Source organism: Nerophis lumbriciformis, linkage group LG08 (assembly GCF_033978685.3).
Source record: "Nerophis lumbriciformis linkage group LG08, RoL_Nlum_v2.1, whole genome shotgun sequence".
Lineage (NCBI taxonomy): Eukaryota > Metazoa > Chordata > Actinopteri > Syngnathiformes > Syngnathidae > Nerophis > Nerophis lumbriciformis.
Window position 1 is genome coordinate 45,660,513 of NC_084555.2, and position 14,862 is coordinate 45,675,374.

Consider the following 14,862-nt stretch of genomic DNA (forward strand, 5'->3'; position numbering starts at 1 on the left):
AGGAAAAAATAGGAATTAAGTCATAATTTTATGAAAGTACATTCGGAATATTAGTGTTGTATTTTAACAGAAGTGTTCAATATTTTTTTTTTATGAATGAATCGTTCTATTGCAGTCGATCATAATGAACAACATTCCCAAAAAAAAGTAGTATTGCAATGTTGATGAGTCAGCATGTTGAAGGTAAACACGTGAAGGCACTTTGTCTTCCGCTGTGATTCCAAAGTGTGAAACTAACTAAACAATCACTCCCCGTCTAGTCTAACTCTACCCCCACCCCCACCCCCACCCCCACCCACCAAAAAAAGGTGTTTTCTGTCCGTCGCCCCTTCAGGCCACCTTGGTGAGGTGCACATCCCCGAAGACTCGTAAGGCCGTGAGGCTGGCCAGCTGAGGGAGACGATGGCTGAAGCCACACAGAGGCTGACCGTCCACCAGGATACGAAACTGCTGGTGCTCACAAACGATCTCCATCTATCAGGAAGGATCGGAAATCGTAACATAGCAGACACTTCATTAAGTACACCTGGCCTGCCTCACGTCATCATTTTCACCTTTCAGTGCAGTCATTGAAATGTTTATTAGATATCCCACAGTATACAGATTGTTGTTTTGTTATACAAACCCCAAAAGCAGTGAAGTTGTCACATTGTGTAAATGGTAAATAAAAACAGAATACAATGATTTGCAAATCCTTTTCAACTTATATTCAATTGAATAGACTGCAAGGACAAGATACTTAAAGTTCGAACCGGAAAACTTTGTTATTTTTTGCAAATATTAGCTCATTTTGAATTTGATGCCTGCAACATGTTTCAAAAAAAGCTGGCACAAGTGGCGGAAAATACTAAGAAAGTTGAGGAATGCTCATCAAACACTTATTTGGAACATCCCACAGGTGGACGGGCTAATTGGGAACAGGTGGGTGCCATGATTGGGTATAAAAGTAGATTCCATGAAATGCTCAGTCATTCACAAACAAGGATGGGGCGAGGGTCACCACTTTGTCAACAAATGCGTGAGCAAATTGTCGAACAGTTTAAGAACAACATTTCTCAACCAGCTATTGCAAGGAATTTAGAGATTTCACCATCTACGGTCTGTAAAATCATCAAAAGGTTCAGAGAATCTGGAGAAATTACTGCACGTAACATTGAATACCCTGTTTACAACCTTCTAAGTGCGTTTGTCAACAAAATAAGAGACACAACCTGTAAAATAGTGTATATATATATATATATATATATATATATATATATATATATATATATATATATATATACATATATATATATATATATATATTTATATATAATTTTATATGTACAACCCTCCCTTGAAGACACATATTGACAAACTGTGCAATAGACTGCAACAGAGGCTATATTTTTTGCGAAGATTAAGATTGTACTGCGTAAGCAGCCACATCATGATGATTTTCTACCGTGCCATTGTAGAGAGCATCATTAGATACGGGATCACCTCATGGTTTGGCAACCTAACCGTTAAGCTAAAAAGCAAACTGGCCGGCATGCATAAAACGGCAATGAAAATCGTAGGGAGGAAAGAATATGAGCCTATACAGAGCATATATGAGCAGGCAGTTAAGAAAAAAGCTAAGAAAATTATTTCCAACTCACAACACCCACTCTTCCCTGAATATGGAACCCTGCCATCAGGGAGAAGACTCCGGGTCCCACTATGCAAATCTAACCGCCTTAAATTATCATTTGTCCCAGCCTCTATTAAGCTGACCAACAATGTGCAATAGAATGTTAACACATAGGTTAGCACTTTTTTAGCACATAGCACTTTAGCACATAGCACTGTAGCACATAGCACTTTAGAACTAAGCACTTTAGCACACAGCACTTTTTCCATGAGCTCTAGTGCAATGCACACTGGTACTTTATCTTTATCTCCATACTGTAGATTTTATGCCTACATCAAAATGCCACCTAAGTCTATCAAGCTCCATGTTCTGATGTTTAAATGTTTGTTGTCTGGTTGTGGTTGTGTCTGTGCTTGTGTTTTTGTTCTGTTGTTTTTGTGTATGTTAAGAAAGCAATGATGCACTGTGTCCAAGACAAATTTCCCCGCGGGGACAATAAAGTTGAACCTTGAACCTTGAACCTTGAATCTTGAACACTGTTATTTACCTAATTGTTAATGTCCGCAAAGTACGAATCATCAATTGGAAATCAATTACTTTCATAGCTCGAGCATAAAAAGCCTGTTTACACCCTTCTAATTATGTCTTTTCAGAAAAAATAAGAGCCCTCTAGCTCCAGACATGAAATAACACGCACATAGTCACCTTTTAATCCAATATATTAATGCTGTCTGACGCTGGCCACGATACTGACCAAATGGTGAATGAGTTATACTTGCATAGCGCTTTTCTAGCACTTTGTATCAGTCCATCTTAGATGAGCTTGGGCCCAGCGAAGCCGGCGGCGTTTCTGGGTGTTGTTGATAAATGGCTTTGGCTTTGCATAATAGAGTTTTAACTTGTACTTACAGATGTAGCGACGAACTGTGGTTACTGACAGTGGTTTTCTGAAGTGCTACTGAGCCCATGTGGTGATATCCTTTACACACTGATGTCGCTTTTTGATGCAGTATCGCCTGAGGGATCAAAGGTTACGGGCATTGCCTCTTACGTGCAGCGATTTCTCCAGATTCTCTGAACCTTTTGATGATATTACGGACCGTAGATGGTGAAATCCCTAAATTCCTTGCAATAGCTGGTTGAGAAATGTTGTTCTTAAACTGCTAGACAATTTGCTCATGCATTTGTTCACAAAGTGGTGACCCTCGCCCCATCCTTGTTTGTTAATGACTGAGCATTTCATGGAATCTACTTTTATACCCAACCATGGCACCCACCTGTTCCCAATTAGCCTGTTCACCTGTGGGATGTTCCAAATAAGTGTTTGATGCGCATTCTTCAACTTTTTCAGTCTTTTTTGCCACTTGTGGCAGCTTTTTTGAAACATGTTGCAGGCATCAAATTCCATATGAGATAATATTTGCAAAAAATAACAACATTTACCAGTTCAAACGTTAAATATCTTGTCTTTGCAGTCTATTCAATTGAATATAGGTTGAAAAGGATTTGCAAATCATTGTATTTTGTTTTTTTTTACCATTTACACAACGTGCCAACTTCACTGGTTTTGGGGTTTGTACTTTAGTACTACTATCATTAATTTATTTAGCCATTTTATACTTGAAACCACTTAATAAAAGCCTTAGTGGCCACATGCGTGGACAGCACCTTTTAGCTCTTATTTCCAAAACTTATACTGCCATCTGGTGGTGTCAGAAGAGTAAAACATACAATGGAATTTGGGAAAAAAAAGTGGAAAAATAAGAATTAGCATGTCACTAAACATGAAGTACACGTTTGTGTACTTATGGACTAAGTACATCATATCAAAAGATGATTCTTAGTTTTTAATTCTAATTAGGGTCCAATAAGCCCAAATGGCAAAGAGAAATAAAAAAAAGCATGTAAACAAACAGCTTGGCCCTTAAGAGGTTAAGGACAAAAGAAATGTAGAGTTAGCTTAAATTTAAAAACATATATATCCCATGATGTGGTAAAGCTGCAATATTTGAAGCGCATGATGGCGAGGGATGGATGAGTAATATAAATTCTATAAAATCTTCTAGTTTATATTTCTTTAGACATTTATACTTACTTTTGCCTCCTTTCTTTCATGATTTATTTCAATGCTGTATCAATTATTTTAATTGAATATGGAACGAATTAAATATAAATAAGAATGAAATAGAAGAGTTGTAAACAGTTCATCTGTTCATTTTAGCTAGTTTTACTAAGATCACGTATCTTCATCATCAGTTTTTTGTTTAAAAATTTTTTTTATAAACAATATAATAATGATATTTAATAATAACAATTTATTTGCTTTTTTGGGAATTTTTTTTTTCTTAGATGCTTGCATCTGATTGGACAGTGTAATAAATGTCATTAATATTATTATTTTTTTAGAATGCTCCTTGGGTAGTTGTGGTGATGACGTCACTGCTGTGAGGAGGAACCTACCTTAAAAGGCTCTCCGGGTGCAAAAGGGAAGAAAGAGAGGGTGTTTTCAGCACGGCCCCACTTCCCATCGAGCCGGGCGTTGCGCTGGACCGCCTTGTCCGTGAAGGTGACTTTCAGCTGGAGACCCACATCGCCTTCCGACTCCGACTCGCCGTCCTCCTCGTCTTCCTCCCTGTGCGGCTTGCAGGACACCACCACCTCGATGCTGCTCAAAAACATACCCATCTTATTTTACCATGAATTGATTAACGTGGACCCCGACTTAAACAAGTTGAAAAACTTATTCGGGTGTTACCATTTAGTGGTCAATTGTGCGGAATATGTACTGTACTGTGCAATCTACTAATAAAAGTCTCAATCAATCAATCAATCGTTAAAAAGTTCAAGTTAAAGTACCAATGATTGTCACACACACACTAGGTGTGGCGAAATTATTCTCTGCATTTGACCCATCACCCTAGATCACCCCCTGGGAGGTGAGGGGAGCAGTGAGCAGCTATGGTGGCCGCGCCCGGGAATAATTTTTGGTGATTTAACCCCCCAATTCCAACCCTTGATGCTGAGTGCCAAACAGGGAGGTAATGGGTCCCATTTTTACAGTCTTTGGTATGACTCGGCCGGGGTTTGAACTCACAACCTACCGATCTCAGGGCGGACACTCCAACCACGAGGCCACTGAGAATGCCAACTCAAATGATGCGGGGACCATTTTGGTAGTTTTACCCTTCAAAACCAGTACGCTATGTAAATTGCTTCCGAAGAACTAAAAAATACAAATTCGGTAGAAATTTCATGAGAATGTTAAAGATCCAAAACTGAACTGACATGCTATCAGAAAATGTGATCAAAATGAGCTAAAAAAAAAGCTAGCATGCTAACAATACTATGCTAAGAGTTAGCACATACTAAAGACTATAAAAATGGGACCCATTACCTCCCAGCTTGACACTCAGCATCAAGGGTTGGAATTGGGGGGTTAAATCACCAAAAATGCTGCTGCTCACTGCTCCCCTCACCTCCCAGGGGGTGATCAAGGGTGATGGGTCAAATGCAAAGAATAATTTTGCCACATCTCGTGTGTGTAGTGATGGGTCCGGCAACACCGATGCATCGGCGCATGCGTCGAGCTCATAGAGCGAAACCCTGTGTCGGTGCGCGTACCGCTTTTAGAAAGTCACGTGACCGATCATGAGCTGTTTTGGTCACGTGACCGATACGCGAACTGCGTCGCACTGACGCCTCCTCTGTGCCCTGTGAGTGGGTCTTTTCTACAGCCGGAGAAATAATAACTAAGAAGAGAAAGCGTCTAAAATTGAATACATTGGAAAAACTGTTTTTTTTTAAAATAAAAATGTGTAAAAAAAAATAAATAATAATTTCCAGTTCCACAAGCATCCTCATTCACAACACGTTCTCTTAGATTTCCATGTTATGATACATGTTCACATTATTTATTGACTGTATCTAAAAAAGACAAAAAATATATTTTTATTTAAATGAAGTTATGAAATAATCCTAAATGAAATACAATGACTTGGTTTATATTATTGTACAGGTAAAAGCCAGTAAATTAGAATATTTTGAAAAACTTGATTTATTTCAGTAATTGCATTCAAAAGGTGTAACTTGTACATTATATTTATTCATTGCACACAGACTGATGCATTCAAATGTTTATTTCATTTAATTTTGATGATTTGAAGTGGCAACAAATGAAAATCCAAAATTCCGTGTGTCACAAAATTAGAATATTGTGTAAGGCTAATACAAAAAAGGGATTTTTAGAAATGTTGCCCAACTGAAAAGTATGAAAATGAAAAATATGAGCATGTACAATACTCAATACTTGGTTGGAGCTCCTTTTGCCTCAATTACTGCGTTAATGCGGCGTGGCATGGAGTCGATGAGTTTCTGGCACTGCTCAGGTGTTATGAGAGCCCAGGTTGCTCTGATAGTGGCCTTCAACTCTTCTGCGTTTTTGGGTCTGGCATTCTGCATCTTCCTTTTCACAATACCCCACAGATTTTCTATGGGGCTAAGGTCAGGGGAGTTGGCGGGCCAATTTAGAACAGAAATACCATGGTCCGTAAACCAGGCACGGGTAGATTTTGCGCTGTGTGCAGGCGCCAAGTCCTGTTGGAACTTGAAATCTCCATCTCCATAGAGCAGGTCAGCAGCAGGAAGCATGAAGTGCTCTAAAACTGGCTGGTAGACGGCTGCGTTGACCCTGGATCTCAGGAAACAGAGTGGACCGACACCAGCTGGACTGCTGCTGAGTGGTCCAAAGTCATGTTTTCTGACGAAAGCAAATTTTGCATTTCCTTTGGAAATCGAGGTCCCAGAGTCTGGAGGAAGACAGGAGAGGCACAGGATCCATGTTGCCTGAAGTCTAGTGTAAAGTTTCCACCATCAGTGATGGTTTTGGGTGCCATGTCATCTGCTGGTGTCGGTCCACTCTGTTTCCTGAGATCCAGGGTCAACGCAGCCGTCTACCAGCAAGTTTTAGAGCACTTCATGCTTCCTGCTGCTGACCTGCTCTATGGAGATGGAGATTTCAAGTTCCAACAGGACTTGGAGCCTGCACACAGCGCAAAATCTACCCGTGCCTGGTTTACGGACCATGGTATTTCTGTTCTAAATTGGCCCGCCAACTCCCCTGACCTTAGCCCCATAGAAAATCTGTGGGGTATTGTGAAAAGGAAGATGCAGAATGCCAGACCCAAAAACGCAGAAGAGTTGAAGGCCACTATCAGAGCAACCTGGGCTCTCATAACACCTGAGCAGTGCCAGAAACTCATCGACTCCATACCACGCCCCATTAACGCAGTAATTGAGGCAAAAGGAGCTCCAACCAAGTATTGAGTATTGTACATGCTCATATTTTTCATTTTCATACTTTTCAGTTGGCCAACATTTCTAAAAATCCCTTTTTTGTATTAGCCTTACACAATATTCTAATTTTGTGACACACGGAATTTTGGATTTTCATTTGTTGCCACTTCAAATCATCAAAATTAAATGAAATAAACATTTGAATGCATCAGTCTGTGTGCAATGAATAAATATAATGTACAAGTTACACCTTTTGAATGCAATTACTGAAATAAATCAAGTTTTTCAAAATATTCTAATTTACTGGCTTTTACCTGTATATACTAGGTCAGTGGTTCTCAACCTTTTTTCAGCAATGTACCCCCTGTGATTTTTGTTTTAATTCAAGTACCCCCTAATCAGAGCAAAGCATTTTTGGTTGAAAAAAAAAGACAAAGAAGTAAAATACAGCACTATGTCATCAGTTTCTGATTTATTAAATTGTATAACAGTGCAAAATATTGCTCATTTGTAGTGGTCTTTCTTGAACTATTTGGAAAAAAAGATATACAAATAACTAAAAACTTGTTGAAAAATAAACAAGTGATTCAATTATAAATAAAGATTTATACACATAGAAGTAATCATCAACTTAAAGTGCCCTCTTTGGGGATTGTATTAGAGATCCATCTGGATTCATGAACTTAATTCTAAACATTTCTTCACACAAAAAAAAAATCTTTAACATCAATATTTATGGAACATGTCCACAAAAAATCTAGCTGTCAACACTGAATATTGCATTGTTGCATTTCTTTTCACAGTTCTTTTTGACAGACATTTTAGTGACAAACCTGAGCTTGTGCTTCACTGAGTTTATGACCTTACATTCATATTTTGTTGAAGTATTATTCAATAAATATATTTATAAAGGATTTTTGAATTTTTGCTATTTTTAGAATATTTAAAAAAAAATCTCACGTACCCCTTGGCATACCTTCAAGTACCCCCAGGGGTACGCGTACCCCCATTTGAGAACCACTGTACTAGGTCATAAAATCAGTGTCAGTTGAGTAGGTCCATAGGTTGCCTGTAGGGATTTTTAATGTCCAGCAGATGTCAGTATTTAGTGACACAGTATCAACACAGTATCAATACAGTTTTGCAATGTGTCGAAACGCTTCATGACGCCTCATCAACCCATCACTACGTGTGTGTGTGACAATCATGAGTACTTTAACTTAACCCTTGTGTGGTGTTCGGGTCTGTGGCTGTCACACCACGGTGAGGGATGTCTTGTCTTGGTTTCTTCTGTCTTGTGTGGCATGTTTTACTTTGAAAAGTAACTACTCTCATGTCAGATCACTTGCCCTTCCTTTTGTGTCATCAGTCTGACGTCATCCCTGACCCCTGATTGTTTCCACCTGTTTCCCATTACCCTCATGTGTCTTATAAGCCCACGCCTCCCCTTGTTGTGTGCCAGATTGTCTCGTGTATTCGTTCCTCTCTAGCACCCATGTCCATGCCTTGCCTTGCCTTGCCTTGCCTCGCCTCGTCTTGTGTTTATAGTCCTTGTTCCTGAATTCCTTCGTTGCTATTTTGAGTTTTCCTTTTTTCCTCCTCAGCAGAGTGATTTTTTTGTTATTTCAGCCGAAGTGGTGAGTTATCAGTTTTTTTCTTAAGAATAATTCTTTCCTCAACATTTTGAGTGAAATTTTTTGTTAAACTTTATTAGATTAGATAAGTGTAGACTGTTTCATAGCCATTGTTTCTTCTTCCTGTTGGAACCTTTTGTGTTAATAAATTTTATAGCATATACTGCGCCAATTATAGTTCGTCTTTGTTTTTTTGTTTTCCTCCTTTTGGAGTGATTTTCGGTTGTTCCTATTTTTTGGAACCTTTTTCGCCGACTAGTTTTTGTTAATATAGATATTGTATTACCCTGACTCTGGAGGTGAAAGGAAGCTGTCAAAATAAAAGCCTGTCGAAGTATTCCCTACTCTGCATCTGAGTCCTATCCTTTTGACCAAGCCTGACAGTGGCACCCGTTTTCATTTTTTATTCAACAAAAAATGATACCATTAATTAATTTTTCAAACTGAGACTCACTGACTTTGGCTCATTTTCTGTGAAGAACATACATCAGAATACATATTTAATGACCACACTCTACAACCCCCTTACACGTTTCTATTACATATAAGATGTCCGGGTCCACTAATAGAAGTGTGGAAATTGATGTTCTGTGTAACACACACACACACACACACACACACACACACACACACACACACACACACACACAGCAGGCCTAGACAGGAGGAGGACAGAGTGTAGGTACACAGAACATCAGAGGGTCAAATGTGCGAGAAAATGAGAGCAGACGGTGTTGACAAACAATGTTGCAACCTTGTGTGGGAACCGCAAGTGCAGAAACACAAAAGAAGAATCCCTTTGGGATGCAGAAACTGGCAGAGAAATTTTCCGTGCAGCCAGCATTTGTGGGTCTGATGGACCCGTTGCATTTTGTGGCTTTTAATGCCTCACAATCAAACACTTTTATGTTAAAATACTGAACAGATGTTTATTGGGATAAGGTAAACATCTGTTCAGTATTTTAACATAAAAGTGTTTGATTGTGAGGCATTAAAAGCCACAAAATGCAATGGGTCCATCAGACCCACAAACGCTGGCTGAGTAACAACAATATGAACATTACACAAGGGTTAATATATGACACTAAGGCGTATACCTGCTAAATTGCCTAAATAAGCTAGCATGCAGGGCCTGCTTTTTTTTTCAGTCATTGTGTACAAATAAGTAAATAGCTCCTAAAACCAGGCACATTTCTAGAAATACAATTTAAAATAAATTAGAGATGCTACCTCAGTAGAAGCATTTAAGTCCCATCTTAAAACTCATTTGTATACTCTAGCCTTTAAATAGACCTCCCTTTTAGACCAGTTGATCTGCCGTTTCTTTTCTTTTCTCCTCTGCTCCCCTCTTCCTTGTGGAGGGGGCGGGGGGGGGCACAGGTCCGGTGGCCATGGATGAAGTGCTGGCTGTCCAGAGTCGGGACCCGGGGTGGACCGCTCGCCTGTGCATCGGTTGGGAACATCTCTGCGCTGCTGACCCGTCTCCACTCGGGATGGTGTCCTGCTGGCCCCACTATGGACTGGACTCTTACTATTATGTTGGATCCACTATGGACTGGACTCTCACAATATTATGTCAGACCCACTCGACATCCATTGCATTCGGTCTCCCCTAGAGGGGGGGGTTACCCACATGTGCGGTCCTCTCCAAGGTTTCTCATAGTCATTCACATCGACGTCCCACTGGGGTGAGTTTTTCCTTGCCCTTATGTGGGCTTTGTACCGAGGATGTCGTTGTGGCTTGTGCAGCCCTTTGAGACACTTGTGATTTAGGGCTATATAAATAAGCATTGATTGATTGATTGATTGAAAATCTTGTCAAGTAGAAAATAATTTGCAGTATGCCTGAAAAATCTGTTTAAAATGCTAGTATGCTAACGTTAGCATGCATCCAGAACCAAAATTAGCTAAAAAAATAATAAAAAAAAGCTAGCATGCCAACTAGGGAAGTCCGATAATATCGGACTGCCGGTTTTATCGGCCGATAAATGCTTTAAAATGTAATATCGGAAAATATCGGCATCGGTTTCAAAATTATCGGTATCGGTTTCAAAAAGTAAAATGTATGACTTTTTACAACGCCGCTGTGTACACGGACGTAGGGAGAAGTGCAGAGCGTTAACAAACCATAAAGGCACTTCCTTTGCGTGCCGGCCCAGTCACATAATATCTATGGCTTTCACACGCACAAGTGACTGCAAGGCATACTTGGTCAACAGCCGTACAGGTCACACTGAGGGTGGCCGTATCAACAACTTTAACACTGTTACAAATATGCGCCACACTGTGAACCCACACCAAACAAGAATGACAAACACATTTCGGGAGAACATCCGCACCGTAACACAACATAAACACGACAGAACAAATACCCAGAACCCCTTGCAGCACTAACTCTTCCGGGACTCTACAATATACACCCCCCCCCCCCCCCCCCCCCGGTAATGTGGCGGTAATGTGTCTTAAAAATATAAACCAATAGATGGCTGTATTAGTAAGCTTCTGTTATTACTGTCCTAGTCATGGACTAACCATAAATGCATTACTGTACTACAAAAAAAGCATGTACACAACCTTGCAAACACACGTACCTTTTGGGTTTCTTAGCAACGATTCCCATCACCACCAGCTTCATCGAAGGCCGCAGACCGCCCTTTATCTCGCCCATGTACTCCCCCTGTGAGACAATACATGCACGGTGACGCCATATGACTTTCTGATTTGCCGGATGATGACGTGAGCCCAGGATGGGAGCAATACGCTTTATTGACAAAGATTTTAAACAATAGTCTGGATAAACCCCCCCCCCCAATAATCCATTAAATAAAAGCATTTAAAACCATATGCCGTGTCAAACAAAGAAAACGAGGCTACATACATTTCCTTTCTTGTCCGTGTCCTCCATTCCACCCAGGGCGTGACGCAGTGTGGCTGCTTGGAGAAGGGATGCCAAAAAGGACTGATCCTACCTTCAGCCTGTTGCCATAGCGACAACATCTCGTTGAGAGGAGTCACATTAAACATTAAAATACATTTTAAATTATTATTATTATTGTTGTATTATTATTATTATTAGTATTATTATTATTATTGTGTGCATGTGAAAACTAAGTGTGTAGATTTTTGCACAAATCTAAATTGTTCGCTCAACTGATGCTGCCTTTGCGTCAGTTCCGTTTTAAAATTTTCAGTGTTGTTGTTTTTCATACTTGATCGTGTTTGTAAGAGAAGTGAGACCACTAAATGCACGAAAATAACTAATGTCTTAAATTGTGTTTTTTATTTTTTTAAATCTAAAAAATATGTCATTTTGTACAATAGGTTGCTGTATTTTCGACAGCACATGAAGGCAGCACAAGGCTTCGCCCTTGACCAATCAGCTGCCATCAAGTCAGGTGATCAAGTCACGTGATTGACCGACAGTCACTTACCTAAACGGAACAATGTAAGCTAGCCCGGCGTAAACAACCGTCCAGGTTTCGGGGGAAAACTACACAAAAAAACGACACAATGACATGAGTAAGTATTTTATTTAAGGCTTAACCTTGTAACTGGACGCGACAGCGTTACCGGTGTTTCTGGAAGTTTGCGAAGACTTTTAGCTAAGCTGAAGCTAATGCTAATGCTAACTTGACATTTCGACATGTGAAAGGACTGCTGCTTAAAGTAAACACATATCTGGATTTTTAACAGTCTATCAGCTCAAATAAAACTGTTTTGTGGGACTAAATAACCCCATGCGACAAATAAAGGTGTGTAGATTATTTTAGTAATCAATCAATTTTTTCTTGTGTAGCCAAACAATTATTTTAAATTGTGTAGACTCAATCGTGCGTTTTTTATGAGAAATAGTTGAAATAAACAAATGGTTTTTTTCGGCGTTTTTATTTGAGAAATAGTAGAAACAAACAAATATTTGTTTTCTGCTTGGCACAACCTAAAAAAATTTCCTAATAAATGCACATCATCAACAACGACAAAGCTAAAAATCCATGCATCCCACACACACTGGGAGTCAAATATATTGTACATACAAATACACATATACTCACATACATACATACATACATAGGTACCTACGCTCCCACATACATACACAAATACAGTGCATACCTACATACTCAAAGTTTGTACATCCACACGCACATTCACTGTACAAACATACATATACACATACTGTACATATACATTCACTGTACAAACATACATATACACATACTGTACATATACATTCACTGTACAAACATACACATACTGTACATATACAAGTACATATACATACATACACTCATGCACATAATCACGTTTCTTCAAACATATATTAACGTTGTTGCCCTAGGGCAGTGGTTCTCAACCTTTTTTTCAGTGATGTACCCCCTGTGAACATTTTTTTAATTCAAGTACCCCCTGTGGCGCAGTGGGAGAGTAGCCGTGCGCAACCCGAGGGTCCCTGGTTCAATCCCCACCTAGTACCAACCTCGTCATGTCCGTTGTGTCCTGAGCAAGACACTTCACCCTTGCTCCTGATGGGTGCTGGTTAGCGCCTTGCATGGCAGCTCCCTCCATCAGTGTGTGAATGTGTGTGTGAATGGGTAAATGTGGAAGTAGTGTCAAAGCGCTTTGAGTACCTTGAAGGTAGAAAAGCGCTATACAAGTACAACCCATTTATCATTTATCATTTAATCAGAGCAAAGCATTTTTGGTTGAAAAAAAGAGATACAGAAGTAAAATACAGCAATATGTCATCAGTTTCTGATTTATTAAATTGTATAACAGTGCAAAATATTGCTCATTTGTAGTGGTCTTTCTTGAACTATTTGGAAAAGAAGATATAAAAATAACTAAAAACGTGTTGAAAAATAAACAAGTGATTCAATTATAAATAAAGATTTCTACACCTAGAAGTAATCATCAACTTAAAGTGCCCTCTTTGGGGATTGTAACAGAGATCCATCTGGATTCATGAACTTAATTCTAAACATTTCTTCACAAAAAAATAAATCTTTAACATCAATATTTATGGAACATGTCCACAAAAAGTCTAGCTGTCAACACTGAATATTGCATTGTTGCATTTCTTTTCACAGTTCTTTTTGACAGACATTTTAGTGAGAAACCTGAGCTTGTGCTTCACTGAGTTTATGAACTTACATTCATATTTTGTTGAAGTATTATTCAATAAATATATTTATAAAGGATTTTCGAATTGTTGCTATTTTTAGAATATTTAAAAAAAATCTCACGTACCCCTTGGCATACCTTCAAGTACCCCCAGGGGTACGCGTACCCCCATTTGAGAACCACTGCCCTAGGGTAATCTGGGTATAACACATGGCACACTGACAAAGCTTAACCTATTGTTACTAGAACAATTTACAAGGTTAATATAGGTTGCTTCTCTTTCTTCCCCTCCATTTTTCTGCATTCTTTCGTATATCTAGTTATCATTAGGTATATGTATTGTTGCATTTGAACAACGGTATTGTTGATAATGGAGGTAAATTATTGGTATTATTCATTATCAATAGCGCTATTTCTATTGGTATTTGTATTGCTCCATTTGTAGTGTAATAATGGTCATTGTCATTTCTGTATTATTTTTTATTTCGCTAACTGCTTATTTGCTATCACTTTTACCATCATATTTGTACATGTCGTATTTGCTGATGTTGCTCTATTGTTGTTCTTGTTGTGTTTGCTGTTGTTGTTTCTGTCTCTCTGTCTAATCCCCCTCTTGTCCCCACAATTTCCCCCTCTGTCTTCCTTTTTTTCTGTTTCTATCCCCTCCTGCTCCGGCCCGGCTGCACCAAATGATAATATAAATACATTTAATAAAGTCAAATACAAATAAGGCAACAAGAGAAGTATCCTACACTTCTCTTTTGTAAAGTAAATCTGAACAGCCGATATGGGCATCTACATCAACTATATGATGCAACTGTGCAATCTACTAATAAAAGTCTCAATCAATCAATCAAAATTTGCCTGAGAGGCTGGACAGGACAAAAAAAAAAAAAATCCTTCCATCTTCTTTTGCTTATCCGAGGTCGGGTCGCGGGGGCAGCAGCCTAAGCAGGGAAGCCCAGACTTCCCTCTCCCCAGCCATTTCGTCCAGCTCCTCCCGGGAGACATAGTCTTCCCAACGTGTCCCGGGTTTTCCCCGTGGCCTTCTACCGGTGGGACGTGCCCGAAACACCTCCCGAGGGAGGCGTTCGGGTGGCATCCAGACCAGATGCCCGAACCACCTCATCTGGCTCCTCTCGATGTGGAGGAGCAGCGGCTTTAGTTTGAGCTCCTCCCGGATGACAGAGCTTCTCACCCTAT

The 14,862-nt window shown here is 39.5% G+C and overlaps 2 protein-coding genes across 3 annotated transcripts in view; one reads left to right on the forward strand and one right to left on the reverse strand.

Annotated features, from left to right (window-relative positions):
* Window positions 1-294: 294 nt before the first annotated feature.
* On the reverse strand, window positions 295-11,501 carry LOC133611878 (galectin-related protein B). Its single transcript, XM_061969037.1, has 4 exons — window positions 11,417-11,501; window positions 11,130-11,215; window positions 4,073-4,277; window positions 295-474 (listed from the first exon to the last, which is right to left on the reverse strand). Exons 1-4 carry the CDS (start codon window positions 11,441-11,443, stop codon window positions 331-333), a joined length of 462 nt encoding a protein of 153 aa, XP_061825021.1. The 5' UTR covers window positions 11,444-11,501; the 3' UTR covers window positions 295-330.
* A 445-nt stretch (window positions 11,502-11,946) lies between these two features.
* The window catches only part of zfyve26 (zinc finger, FYVE domain containing 26), a 72,298-nt gene continuing 69,382 nt past the window's right edge, over window positions 11,947-14,862 (forward strand). For both annotated transcript variants that reach the window (XM_061969035.1, XM_061969036.1), the window contains exon 1: window positions 11,947-12,057. The gene's annotated coding sequence lies outside the window, so the exon portion shown is untranslated. The remainder of the gene's footprint in view (window positions 12,058-14,862) is intronic.

Bases quoted from the DNA above. Each gene is read 5' to 3' on its own strand.
- LOC133611878 (XM_061969037.1), bottom strand. From the start codon at position 11,443: ATGGAGGACACGGACAAGAAAGGAAAT. The intron at 11,216-11,416 runs GTATGTAGCCTC...ATTGTCTCACAG, and splicing joins ACACGGACAAGAAAGGAAAT to GGGGAGTACATGGGCGAGAT. The intron at 475-4,072 runs GTAGGTTCCTCC...CCTTCCTGATAG, and splicing joins CACCCGGAGAGCCTTTTAAG to ATGGAGATCGTTTGTGAGCA.